The following is a 14,641-nucleotide window of genomic DNA, read 5'->3' as shown; positions in this document are numbered from 1 at the left end:
TTCCTTCTTGGGGCCTCAGATGGTTGCTGTACCATCTCCAGGCCAAAACAGCCAGATTCCAGAGCTGTGCTGAGTCCTCCAAGGACAGACCTGACCTCTTCCCGGCATTCTTAGGATCCTTGCCAGAGGGGCCGGTGGAATTTCACCAGTGTCCCTCTGCCTGCTGTGGCCAGCTTTCTGAGTCCAGTCTGAACCTAGATGAGCTCTGGTGAACTCAGAATACCTGGGGGGAGTTCTCAATCAAGAGTCTCAGCTGCAATTCGTGCTTGTCCATTTGGATACTGGGCTGATGTCCCCTCTATCCCTCCCAAGCATGTTCCTATTTCCGCCATTCAATTCAATTCCACACACCTCGACTGAGAGAAACTGCGTACTATGTCTTACCCGGGAGCTCATGGTCTACAGCAGCACTGTTCAATGGAACTTTCTGTGATGATGGAACTGTTCCATATCTGCACTAACCAACATGGTAGTCTCCAGCCAGTGGCTATTTGTTTGTTGGTTTTTGTAGTGACGAGTTTTCTCTATGTTGCCTGCCCAGGTTGGTCTCAAACTCCTGGTCTCAAGTGATCCTCCTGCCTCAGCTTCCCAGAGTGCTGGGATTATAGGTGCGAGCCACTGCGCCCGGCCACCAGTGGCTATCAAGCACTAGAAATGTGGCTAATAGGACTGAGAAACTGAACTATGCATCGTTTTCATTTTAATTATTTAGATATATAGAGCCACATGTGACTAGTAGCTACTGTGGCTACTGTATTGGACAATACAGTTCTAACTGGTGAGACAGCTATAGAGGCGGGTGACTCAAGTAAGGCAGATGGACTCTGCTAGGTGTAGGGAGGGACATCCAATGTGCGCTTGAGTGTAGAATGGGGAGAGATCATTTCCTGGGGTCAGGATCAGGAAAAGCCTCATGGGGAGGGGGAATTTGCAGTGCATATTAAAGCAATAGGGATATACACACAGGGCGGCTAAAAGCATTCCACGTGGAGGCACATAAGCTTTTAGGAGTAGACCTCTGTCTGCACCAGGTGCCATTATCAGACTGCCAGAGATAAACAGGCTGAGTAAGGAAGGAGAGAGGGAAGGAAAGCAAGGAGTCATTTGTGAGGGCCTTGAGTGCCAGGCTGAGGAGGTGGGGCTCTGTCCTGTTGGCTTAGTGAGGGAATGAGCTGAGATCATGCAAGTGGGGCACTAGGCAGGGCCTGGAACGCAGTAAATAGCAGCAGTTCTTGGCAATGGGGAGCCATTAGAGGTGGTTGTGTATTTCTGTTTGGTTTCTATTTCTGGTTTGTTTTTTTTTTTTTAATTATTAAACTTTTAAAATTTGGGGATAATTACAGACTAGTATGCAGCTGTAAGAAATAATACAGAGGAGTCGAGTGTAGTGGCTCACACCTATAATCCCAGCACTTTGGGAGGCTGAGATGGGTGGATCATTTGAGGCCAGGAGTTCGAGACCAGTCTGGACAACATAGTGAAATCCCATCTCTACTAAAAACACAAAAAATTAGCTGGGTGTGGTGGCACATGCTTGTAGTCCCAGCTACTTGGGAGCCTGAGACAGGAGAATCGCTTGAACCTGGGAGACAGAGGCCGCAGTGAGCCAAGATTGCACCACTACACTCCAGCCTGGGCAACAGAGTGAGACTCTGTCTCAGAAAAGAAAGAGGAAGGAAGGAAGGGAGGGAGGGGAGGGAGGGAAGGAACAGAGAGGTCCCTTGTACTCTATGGAGTTTAGGTGGGAACTGTAGTTTTGTATCACAGCAAGGATAGTAACATTGATACAGTCAAGATACAAAATATTTCCGTCACAGGGATCGCTCATATTCCCCTTTTGTAGTCAAGCTCACTTGTCTCTTCCTCCTGCCTCCTTAACCCCAGGCAACCACTAACGTGTTTTCCATTTTAATATTTTGTCATTTAAAGAATGTTATATATATGATGTTATCTAAATGAAAATCATATGCTATGTAACCATTTTGGACTGGCTTTTTTTTTTTTCCCACTTGGCATAATTCTATGGAGACTCATCCAGGTTGTTGTGTGTACCAATAGTTTGCTCTTTTTCACTGGTGAGTAGTATTCCATGGCGTGGATGTACCATGGTTTGTTTGACCACTCAACTGTTGAAGGACGTCTGGGTTGTTTCCAGGTTTGTCTATTACATATAAAGGTGCTATAAACATTCATGTACAGATTTTATGTAAACATATGTTTTAATTTCTCTGGGATAAATACCCAGGAGTCCAACTGCATTTTAAGAAACTCAACTCTTGTGCACAGTGTGCCATTTTCTAGACCCACCAGTAGTTTATGAGTAAGCCAGTTTCTCCACATTCTCACCAACATTTGGTGTTGTTGCTAATTTTTATTTTAGAGATTTTGTTAGGTATGTAGTGATATCTCATTGTGATTTTGATTTGCATTTCTGTGATAGGTCATGATGTTGAACATCGTGTCATGTGATTATCTGCAATATGTACATCCTCTTCAGTGAATGTCTCTTCATCTCTTTTCCCCATTTTCTAATTTTTTTTTTTACTGTGGAATTTTTTCTAATTGACATGTACTTCACACACCACACGATTCATCCTTTTAAAAGGTACAATTCAGTGGGTTTTGATGTATTCACAAGGTTCTGCAACTATCAGCACTATCTAATTCCAGAAAATTTTTATCACTCAAAAAAGAAACTCTATACCCACTAGCTCTCATTCTGCTTTTATCCCCTCCCCCAGCCCCTGGCAACCACTAACCTCCTTTCCATCACTATGGATTTGCCTCATCTAGGCATTTCATATCAATGGAATCATATAATATATGGCCTTTGTGTCTGGCTTCTTTCATTTAGCACAATGTTTTCCAGGGTCATTCATGTTGTATAATAGCACATATCAGAACTTTATTTCCTTTCTAGCTGAGTAATACTCCACTGTAAGGATCTACCATGTTGTGTGTATCCATTCATCAGATGGTGGACATTTGGGTTGTTTCTTCTTTTGGCTATTCTGAATAATGCTGTTATGAGCATTCATGAACAAGTTTTCGTGTGAACTCATGTTTTTATTTTCCACCCAGGAGTGGAATTGCTGGGTCATATGGTAGCTCTATGTTTAACTTTTTGAGGAACTGCCAAACTGTCTTTCAAAGCAGTGACACCATTTTATATTCCCACCAGCAACGTATGAGGGTGCCACTTTCTCCACATTCTTGTCAATACTTGTTACTGTCTGTCTTTTCTATTACAGTCATCTTAGTGTGTGTGAAGTGGAATCTCATTGTGGTTTGATTTGCATTTTTTGAATTATTGATGATGAGCACTTTTCCATACGTTTATTTGCCATTTTTATCTTCTTTACAGAAATGTCTATTCAAATCCTTTGCCCATTTATAAATTATTTGTGTTTTTACTGTTCTAATAGTTCTTTATATATTCATATTTAAATCCTATATCTACCAGATATTTTTACAAATGTCAATACAAAATATTTTTCCCATTCTTTGAGTTGTCTTTTCACTTTCTTGTGTCCTTTGAGGCACAAAAGTTTTAAATTTTGATGAAGCATAACATCTATTTTTTCTTTTGTTGTTTGTGCTTTAGGTGTCGCATCTAAAAAACCATCGCCAAGGTCACAAAAAACTTACACCTATGTTTTCATCATAGTTTCATAGTTTTAGCACTTACGTTTAGGTCTTTGATCTGTTTTGAGTTAATTTTTATGTATTGTTTGTAGTGTCTAAATTCGTTCTTTCACATGTGGATATCTAGTTGTCTCAGCACCATTTCTTGAGAAGATAATTTTTCCCCATTGAATTGTCTTGATGTTCTTTTTGAAAAGAAATTGTTGTAGATGTGTGGGTTTATTTCTGGACTCTCAATTCTATTCCATTCATCTATATATCTACCTTATGCCAGTACCACAAAGTCTTAATTACTATAACTTGGTAGCAATTCTGAAATCAGGAAATGTGAGTTCTCCAACTTTGTCCCTCTTTTCCAAGATTGTTTTGGCTACTTTGGGTTCCTTTCATTTTCATGTGAATTTTAGGATCAGCTTGTCTATTTCTGGGGGGAAAAAAAAAGGCACCTGGAGTTTTGATAAGGATGGCATTGACTCTTTTAATCAATTTGGTAATATTGGTAATATTGCAATATAACAATATTAACAATATTAAGTCTTCTGATCCATGAAGACTTAAGATCCATAGGATGTTTTTATATTTATTTATCTTTAATGTATTTCAGTGTTGTTTTATAGTTTTCAATATACAAGTCTTTACTTATATATACAGTCATATATATACTTCTTTTGTTAGATTTATTTCTAACAAAAGAAGTTAGAATTAGTATTTTATTCTTTATGGCCATGCACAGTGGCTCATGCCTGTAATCCCAGAACTCTGGCTGAGGCTGGTGGATCACCCAAGGTCAGGAGTTTGAAAGCAGCCTGGCCAACATGGCAAAACCCCGTCTCTACTAAAAATACAAAAATTAGCCAGGTATGGTGGTGCGCGCCTGCAATCCCAGGTACTCAGGAAGCTGAGGCAGGAGAATTGCTTGAACCCAGGAGGCAGAGGTTGTGGTGAGCCAAGATCGCACCACTGCACTCCAGCCTAAACAACAAGGGTGAGACTCTGTCTCAAAAAAAAAAAAAAAAGAAGAATTAATATTTTTTATGTTATTATAAATTGAATTATTCTCTCAGGTTCATTTTCAGATTGCTTATTGCTAGTGTATAGAAATATAACTGATTTTTGTGTATTGATCTTATATTCTGTAATTTTGCCAAATTCACTATTTTTTTTTTTTTTTGAGACAGAGTCGCATTCTGTCACCAGGCTAGAGTGCAGTGGTGAGATCTTTGCTCACTGCAATCTCTGCCTCCCAGGTTCTCCTGCCTCAGCCTCCTGAGTAGCTGGGACTACAGGTGTGTGCCACCATGTCCAGCTAATTTTTGTATTTTTATTTTTTTTAGTAGAGACAGGGTTTCACCATGTTGTCCAGGATGGTCTTGACCTCTTGACCTCGTGATTCACCCATCTCGGCCTCCCAAAGTGCTGGGATTACAGGCATGAGCCACTGCGCCCAGCCCAAACTCACTAATTTTGTGTAAGAGTGTGTGTGTGTATTCCTTAGAATTTTCTATATACAACATTATATTATCTGCAAATACAGATAGTTTTACTTTTTCCTTTGCAGTCTGGAAGCATTTTATTTATTTTTCTTGCTTAATTATCCTGTCTAGACCCCCCAGTAAAATGTTTGTGAAACCTAACCTCCTTATCTTATTCCTAATCTTGGGGGAAAAACTTTCAGTCTTTAACCATTAAGTATGATGTTAGCTTTCTGTCTTTTACAACCTGTTTAAGATTATATTTATGTTTTATTATTTTATTATATATGGTAATAGAAAATCTAAACAATACAATAAGATATAAAGGAGAAAACAAAAACTTTCTCCCCAAATCCCACCATTATCAATATACTTCAAAGTTTTTTTCTGCATTATGTATATATGTGGAAAATATAGATGACCTTACATACAAATCATCTATTTTGTGACCAGGGTTTTTTTTTTTTCCATTAAATATTGGTTCATGGCCGTCTTTCCATGCTCATGGTCAAAGATTTGTACCATCGTTTTAGAGCTGCCCACATTCTATTTAGTAATGCTGCGGTATCATTTATGTGAGCAACTCTCTTGATGAATTCTTTTTCTTTCAATTTTTATTTATTTATTATTGTTTTCTGGAGACAGAGTCTCACTCTGTCTCCTGGGGTGGAGTGCAGTGGCACACTCTCGGCTCCCTACGACCTCCACCTCCCAGGTTCAAGCGATTCTCCTGCCTCAGCCTCCCGAGTAGCTGGGACTACAGGTGCCCGCTGCCGTACCTGGCTAATTTTTTTTTTGTATTTTTAGTAGAGATGGGGTTTTACCATGTTGCCCAGGGTGGTCTCGAACTCCTCAGCTGAGGCAATCTGCCTGCCTCAGCCTCCCAAAGTGCTAGGATAATAGGCATAAGCCACTGTGCCTGGCCTCTTAATGAATTATTTCCCTTTTCCTCCCACTATTATAACTGAGACTGTGATGAACATCCTCATCATATCCTTCCCAACACTGTCGGATCGTTCCGATTTTTTTTCTTTGTATCTTTGTCAGATGCTCACTATAGATTTGGGGGCAGGGAACTATTAATAATATGATCAGAATGGGGCTTTAGAAAGCTAACTTTGGCATTGTCAACTTACTATGTGATCTTGGGAAAACCCTTTTTCCTTCTCTGGGCCTCACTTTTTTCATTTATGATTTGAAGAGACTAAATTACTGTTTATCAAACTTGGGTGCATATTGAAATCTCCTGCGAAGTTTTTAAAAACACAGCCATCAGAGTCCCACTGCCCAGAGATTCTGATTCAGATAGTATGGGGTGTAGCCTGGACAGCAGGATTTTAAAAGTCTCCTTAGGACTCGATGATTGAAGGTCCTCTTTCAAATATTCTTCTGTCGTGGAGCTCTTACTTGGGCACCTGCTCAGAGAGAGGCTGTTGTAAAGCAGTGAAAAGATCTGTTCTTGGCATCCAGCAGACCTGAATGTGAATCCCAGCTCATTTGCTCCTGGCTGTGTGACCTTTCAACCTCTCTAAACTTCCATTTCCCTACCTTGGAGAGGAGGCCAAAATCCCCTCCCACTACTCAAGAGTTTCCACAGGTAAACGTGGTTTAGACACTGTACATGTGGAATGAGTGGTGATTATTGCGTTTTGTTTTGTTTTGTTTATTTTGTTTTGTTTTTTTGACCAAAGAGCCAGCCCCTGGGCAACAAAGTGGAAATGGAGATCGTGAGCATGTTGGAAAAAAACGCAACGCTTCTCAAATTCGGCTACCACTTTACCCAGCAGGGACCCCGGCTTCGGGCATCCAACGCAATGATGAACAACAATGACCTTGGTGAGTAGAAATATACTCCGTGCCCTGCCCGCAGACCTGTTATTCCCTCCACCTGTGCTGGGGATGTCAAGGAAAATTCTGTAGATGCCTCTCTGAGTCTTCTTGAGCCTTGATTTTCACATTGATCATGTCTTCCTTGTTTTCTGTGTTTGTACCTCATCTCTACCCTGGACTATGAGCTCCTTGACTTTAGGAGCTAAGGCTGAGTCCTCTCCTCCTCAAAGCACAGCTCAGCACAGGCTGGGCCCAGAGCACACATAAGTGTGTTCGCAGAAGGAACTGAAGTTTGGGAGAGCACAGGGCTCCCTGGGAGTATTTCCTCTTCTGAATACCCTTCTCTGAACTCATAGCGTCCTCTCCAGGTCACACAGTCTAGATTTAGCCCCAAATCCCAAAACTACCTTCCAACAGGACTACCAAAATCCCGAGCCTAGGAGACTTCACATTGATTTTAAGGTAAAAGTTGAAAACATCAACTTCACAGTAAAGTAAAAGTAGGGTCTATTAATTTAATCTCAATTAAAGGCATAGTTTTTCTTCTAAAAGGAAAAATAATTATGGAGACATCAGGAAATTTTTAAAAAGAAAAAAATTTAAGAAAATGAAAGTATCACAATATTTTTTGATGATGAACACTTATCATATACCTATATGAACAAATAGGCATATAAGTCAACTGAATGAAAAGTTTGAGCAATCATGATCTTACTTGCAGATGCCAGTTGTTCACAAGCTCTGTGTAGTTATCCTTATGTATATTCCTGCTGGCTGCCAAAAAAGAATTTGATATAGCATTCAACAAAGGGAGCGTGACTGACAAGGCTATAGGAAAACATGAGGGGAAAAAACCAAGAAAAGCAGTAGGTCTATATCATTAACATGAATGATGATTATATTCAGCCCTGAGTTTCCTAGAACCAAGGCAGGAGGAAGCCAAACCAAGTTACAGTATTCTTATCACAGAAGAGAAGGAAGCATAATGAGTTTGAACAACAACAAAAAAAAGCTTCTTTCTGGGACTAAATTGTGAAATAAACTTGTGTTTTAAAGGACAGCGTCTTCAGTAAGTTTTTCATCAGATTCAAACCTGCTCTACACAATGGTTTCCAACCCTCAATAAAATGCAAAGAGCTTAATACGAATGCTCCACTCAAAGTATGTCACTTCCTGGTGATTTATCTGAGGCCAGGTCACTACCTGGAAGCCCTCGATGAATGGAGATGAGTGCAGAGGAGTGTATGCTCAAGGCAGGTGTGCACAGACCCCACATGCACAGATAACCACAGGACTTACACTCACACACACACTTTAGATTGAGTTATTAAATTCCACAAACATATACCAAAGTTCTATAGGTTCCTGCTTGTAAGGATGTCACAGCCCAGGGGCTATTCATTCATTGCTCACTCCAAATGCTACTATTTTGTAGAGCCTCAGGTTTAGAGAAGCTCATTTTTAAAAATGTCCACATAGTCTTGGTTTATCAGAAGTGTCCTTACTTAAAATAAGAACGAACACAAATAAGAATCATAATTATTATATTGTATCACAGATGTCATAGCTAAACTGAATTGTTGGAGAAGGCCAGCAATGAAGCCTCTGTTGGTCCAGGTGTGATCTGGCTGCAGTACCAGCATGGAGAAGCCTTGAGTTTCTATTCTATATGCAATCATCTCATGTTTGTTTCCCTCTCAGTTAAGTTTCTTCTGTGCCCCGTGGCTCCTATCTGTGGGCTAACCCAGTTTTTGTCCTCCAATGGCATGATGGTCTGGAGGTCTTGTTTCTGGGGACAGAGGCTCTAGATGAGCAAAGGTCACAGGTGCTGCAGGGGGATACCAGAATCATCTAGGAGTTGGACAAAATGGACTTTGAAAACTCCCAGTCCTGTGAATCTGAGAGTCCGAAATTCAGGCCTGACTCCCATCACCAGGAACTTTCAGAGGCCACTGTAAGAATGTAGAATGGTAGAGCCAGGAGGACTTAGAGCTTATCCCTCCTGCTCCGTCAGAAAGAAACTGGAGCCTGGAGTGAGGGTAGGGGTCTAGGCAGCGGCTCAGTCAGGTCACACCAGCTGTTAGTGACAGTAAGTATTTTCTGGGCAACTTTTGTGTGCCTAGGACCGTGCTAGGTGATAATCAGAGATAGCAGAAAGGCTACCTCTGACTGAAGAAGCTTTATAACCTTTCAGGGCGAAGAAAAACACTCAAAGGCATGCCTAAAAATTCAAGAATGCCTAGAAATTCTATCTAAACAAAGTGAGGAAATGATTAATGGAGACAGAGGCCAGTTAGGCAAAGCATCCTGGTTGGGGATGGGGCTTTAGCCAGCCTTGAAAGGAAGAGATAGGTTGATGGAGGAGGTCAAGAGGCATCCCTCTGGGGGTTCTGGAAGTATTATGAAGTAGTGCTGGGGGTACAAAGGAGAGACAGAAGGATCTAAAAGGACTGGAGGAACTGTTATAAGGAGTAAGACCTAGAAGGAAAAATAGGAGTTCACAAAGAAGGATGAGAAGAGCATTCCCAGCAGAGGAAACAGCATGAGCAACGGCAGGACAACAGAAAGTATATGGGATGTTCACAAGGAATGAGACTGGGTAGGTGTGTGGGTGGCTGCAGCCCAAGGCCTTTAGTGTCAAGCTCAGGGGCCTGGTGATGGAAGCAGGCGGGAAGCAGAAACCGTGGCAGTTTGCGGGATGGTGATGCCAGGTGATAAAAATGGGCCTCTGGGTTACCCCAGGGAACTGTGGGCAGCTGCTCCCTTGGGGTTTCCTACAGAAGGAATTAGAGATGAATCATCTCAGTGATTACAGGGAACAGAGTGCTACTTGGTGATGTAGGCTCTCTAGCTTTAAAATGAAATTTGCGCCCATCTGCTAATTTTTCTAAGAGAAATGTTTGTTTATGGCAGTGCATCAGCTTCCTCCTGACTTTACAACAGATTATTTGCATCCTACGTTAATGCCACAATGAAGTAGACAGACTTCATGTTTTCCAACTGAATATTTGTATCGTAAAAGCCTCCTGCCAGCTCCTCCTTGGGAGTGAGACTGTTAGCAGGCCTGGCAGCAGGGAGCACAGATTGGGACGCGAGCAGGCCTCTCAGGCCTCCTGCTCACTCTCACCTGCCTCTGCTGGCCCTCTGCCCATGGCTGGGGCCTCTGCAGTACTTGGGCTCCTCCTTGAGGGACATTCAGTCCCCAAGGCTATGGGGACAGGGACTGGCTCTGCAGACAGGCTGTATGCCCAGGATGCGTCCTGACCAGTGCGTCTTTGGTCCTCCTCACCCTGTGCACCAAGCTCTAAAGAGAGTGATTGCAGGGCGCCAGGGCAGAGCTAGGCTGTGGATCCCATCTGCGTTTTCCCACAGCAATACCTCAGATGACTGTCATCTCCACACTATTTATAGCAAAAAGCCAGGCCAAGCGTGGTACTCAGGTCCTCTATATCTGCCACTGCAGCTCTCTCTACTTAGAAAGTCTGAATTGCAGCCTCTGAGTTGACAGTTGTGTGGGCTGGGGTATCGTGTGGAGGGACAGTAATGTGTTTAAAAGCAGAAAACAGCCCTTCCTGGGAAAGTCACCATTTTACAATATTCTCAGGGAAGACCTTTGCAGCAAGCAGCCCAGACAGCACACTGAAAAGCAATTTCTAATAAAATGTATTGTCAATTGACAATTTGTAATTGTCTATATTTATGTGATACAAATTGCTGTTATGATTTATGAATACGATGTGGGAAAATTAAGTGAATTAGCATATCATCACCTCAAATACCTTTTTGTGGTGAGAACGGTTATTTTTAGCAATTTTGAAATGTATAATACACTATTATTAGCTATATTCACCATGCTGTGTAATAGAGCTTTAAAAAACACCTTATTCCTCTTGTCCAACTGAGATTTTTATATCCTGTAGCCATTATCTCCCCACTCCCCCGCCCATAGCTTTTGTAATGACAATTTTACTCCCTGCTTCTACGAGTTCGATTGTTTTAGATTCCACATATAATTTGTCTTTTTGTGCCTGGCTTATTTCACTTAGTATAATGTTCTCCAATTCCATTCATGTGGTTGCAAATGAACAAATCTTTTTTTTTTTTTTTTTAAAGGAAAGGCTGAATCGTATTCCATTGTGCACATATCCCCCAGTTTCTTTATCCATTCTTGTTGATAGACACTTAGGTTGATTCCTTATTTTGGGTATTGTGAATGATGCTGCAATCAACATGGAGTGAAACATCTTTTCAACTGATTTTAAATATATATCCAGAAGTGGGATTGCTGGATCCCAAATCAGTTTCATCATAGTCCCCCAACCTATCTCAGAAAAGGCAGCCAGGCACGGTGGCTCACACCTGTAATCCCAGCACTTTGGGAGGCCGAGGCAGGCGGATCACTTGAGGTCAGGAGTTTGAGCCCAGCCTGGCCAACATGGTGAAACACTGTCTCTACTAAAAATACAAAAAAATTAGCCGGGCTTGGTGGCAGGCGCCTGTAATCCCAGCTCCTTGGGAGGCTGAGGCAGGAGAATCGCTTGAACCCGGGAGGCGAAGGTTGCAGTGAACTGAGACCACACCATTGCACTTCAGCCTGGGCAACAAGAACAAAACTCCATCTAAAAAAAAAAAAAAGCAAGAAAAAAAGAAAAGCCTATTCCTTTCCTCACAGCCATCCAAGCCAGAATCTGGGCCTGTTCCTAAATGTTGCCTCCATCCCAGTCAGCCAGTCACCTCCTTGCCAGTCCCAGTGTCCTGCCCCATGTTGAGCCCTCATCACACTCATCTCCTCCAACGTCCTCAGGCCCCCAGCTCCTCCAGGGAAGGCACCCCTGGCACTCATCTCCAGTCTCCTTCCGAAGCTTGCGTTGTCACCCCTCCACTTAGAACCGTCACTGGGCTCCCATTGCTCTCAGTCAGGCCCCTTGACATGACTCCCAAGTCTCTTAATAATAGCTGACTCTTTCATGGCACTTACTATGTGTCAGAGACTGTTCTGAACACTTCTTATCTCATTAGCTCATGTAGTCCTCCCCACAACCAGGTGAGACAGGTGCTATTGTTATCCACGCTTTACAAGAAGGAAACAGAAGTCTAGAGAAGTAGGCAATTAATGTTACCCACAATCCGTGGGCAGGACCAGGATTTGAACTGGCAATCTGGCTCCAGTGCCTGGGCGCCCCACATTGGGAGATGGTCCCATCAGGACATCATCTATTGACATCCTCAAGAAGCCATCCCTTTGCCATGTTAGTACCATTCCAGGTAGCCTGAGTGCCCCCAAGTGACCAAGGAAAAACTTACCCTTAGAGAGTCGTTACTTCCAATGCCCCCAACCTTCCTATCCTCTACTTTTTCGTTGTTTAAAATTCAGTTGACCTGTTAGCTGCCATCCTGGGAAGGTCTGACCACTTCCTTCTTTATGCCTCTCATACCTCAGAGATCTGCCAGGGCATCTCTAATACTTCATATTTATCCAACAGTAGTTCTCAAATATTGTATATCTTGGTCCCTGTTATGCTGTGTCTTTACTTCTGATTCTTGTGCTTGGCACACAGCACTCAGTACATGCTGCTGAATATTTAAATGAATAGAAAGTGCTTTCCAAAAACATGATGGAAATGTTCAAATTTGGCAAGAAGTGGCAGAGGAGTTCAAGTAGCAGATGGAGGTTGGTCCAGACGACTGGAGAGCCCTTCTGGCTTTCACAATAAAAGGAGTCTCTGGCTCTTGCAATAAGCAGTGAGGAGTTTTTTTAAGAAAGTAAAGAGCAGACAGAATTTAAGGAGGATACTGGGAGATCCAGCTTTTACTCCCAGTTTTGTGACTTATTCGTAACTTGGAATAAGTTACTTCCCTCTCTTGGTCTCAACTTCCTTCATCATCAAAAAGGGAAAAAAAATAATACCCGAATAAATGGATGCCTTTCCCTTCTCTCCATCCAGTCCCTGAAAAAGCCAGTGCCAGGTGGCCAGGAGGGGTGGCTCACGCCTGTAATCCCAGCGCTTTGGGAGGCCGAGGCGGTCAGATCACGAGGTCAGAAGATCAAGACCATCCTGGCCAACATGTGAAACCCTGTCTTTACCGAAAATACAAAAAAATTAGCTGGGCATGGCGATGCCATACCTGTAGTCCCAGCTACTTGGGAGGCTGAGGCAGGAGAATTGCTTGAACTCAGGAGGCGGAGACTGCAGTGAGCCAAGATCGGGCCACTGCACTCCAGCCTGGTGACAGAGTGAGACTATATCTCAAAAAAAAAAAAAAAAAAAAAGGGCCAGTGCCAGGGGAACCGCGCACACAGATCTGACCCAGTGTACACAATGATGGCAAGTAATGGAAAAGAACCCCCGCGTCAAGCCCTGGAGTCCTTTCTGTTCCCTCAACCATAGGCCAGGGACTTGGATTTCAGTCCTGGCTCTGCTGCCAGCTTTCAGGGACTGGGGCTTTTCTTCTGCAGGGAGAAGGAGCTAATCCTCCCTGTGAGAATCAGATGAGATATGGGTATGGAAACCCTACCCACACAAGGCTCAAATCTACTGAGGGAGGCACTGGACTGAGGCTCAAGATGAGTCAAAAGCCTTGGTTCTAGCTGGGCGCGGTGGCTCACGCCTGTAATCCCAGCACTTTGAGAGGCTGAGAAGGGGGGGATCACTTGAGGTCAGGAGTTCGAGACCAGCCTGGCCAACATGGTGAAATTCCATCTCTACTAAAATCACAACAATTAGCCATGTGTGGTGGCGGGCACCTGTAATACCAGTTACTTAGGAGGCTGAGGCAGGAGAATTGCTTGAACCTGGGAGGCGAGGTTGCAGTGAGCCAAGATTGTGCCACTGCACTCCAGTCTGGTTGAGTGAAACTCTATCTCCAAAAAAAAAAAAAAAAAAAAGGCTTGGTTACTAGCTTTATTGCTTTAAGAAAGAAATATACCCTCCTTGCCATACTTTCTCTATCCATAAAATGGGAATGGTAACAAACATTCCAGCAGCATTGGAGGGGCTCCAATGAGGCGATGAGGATGGCCCTGCTGGGCATGCCTGCACAACTACCGTGGAGATGCTTAAAAGTCTGGTTCATGTAAACCCTGTGGTCATGTTGAGCAAACCTCTTGTGCTCTTTGGGTTTTGGTTTTTGTCCCCTCACATCCACCCCTAAGAAGTCGGACATTCTGATCATCTCAGGAACTGGGCTGGCCTCACCTCCCTTGTGGGTCTGCTTTGTATGGCCAGTGTCATGCACAAGCTGATTCGGTTTTTGTTGCAGCTCGTATTCATCGATCTGGTGGCTGCAGGTCTACCGCCTCAGCTCGGGAACCTGAAGACATCTAAGTATAGACAGACTTTTTTTTCCCTCCACAATAGCTTACTGTCTCTGCCACACCAGCAGGCCTCTCGACTGCCACCTACTGGCTCTACAGAATTCTTTGACCTTTCTCTTGTGGCTGATGGAGCTTGCTGCTTGGTCTTCATCTGCAGACACTACAATTAATTTCAAAACACTCTCCCTTATTACGACAAAAGAGCCCCTCCTGCCCCTCCCCGCATCCTCATCATCCTCTAAGCTAACGTCTCCAGCCTGCAACCTCCTGGCTAGTGCTTTCCTCTTTATGGCATTTAACTACTTTGTCACTTGAACAGTGTTGAGCTTAACTGTCTTGCCCCTGGGGAAAATGGCAAGGTTGAACATAAGGGGATACA

General features: G+C 43.1%; 1 protein-coding gene across 2 annotated transcripts in view; it reads left to right on the top strand.

Annotated features, from left to right (window-relative positions):
* TMOD1 (tropomodulin 1) overlaps window positions 1-14,641 on the top strand; it is a 92,816-nt gene that overhangs the window by 75,615 nt on the left and 2,560 nt on the right. For both annotated transcript variants that reach the window (XM_025358634.1, XM_025358633.1), the window contains exon 9: window positions 6,809-6,953. In XM_025358634.1, the coding sequence (XP_025214419.1) occupies window positions 6,809-6,953 (145 nt within the window). The remainder of the gene's footprint in view (window positions 1-6,808; window positions 6,954-14,641) is intronic.

The sequence above is a fragment of the Theropithecus gelada genome, chromosome 15 (assembly GCF_003255815.1).
Source record: "Theropithecus gelada isolate Dixy chromosome 15, Tgel_1.0, whole genome shotgun sequence".
Classification (NCBI taxonomy): domain Eukaryota; kingdom Metazoa; phylum Chordata; class Mammalia; order Primates; family Cercopithecidae; genus Theropithecus; species Theropithecus gelada.
Note: the sequence above shows the minus strand (reverse complement) of the source record. Positions and strands in the feature narration are given on the sequence as shown.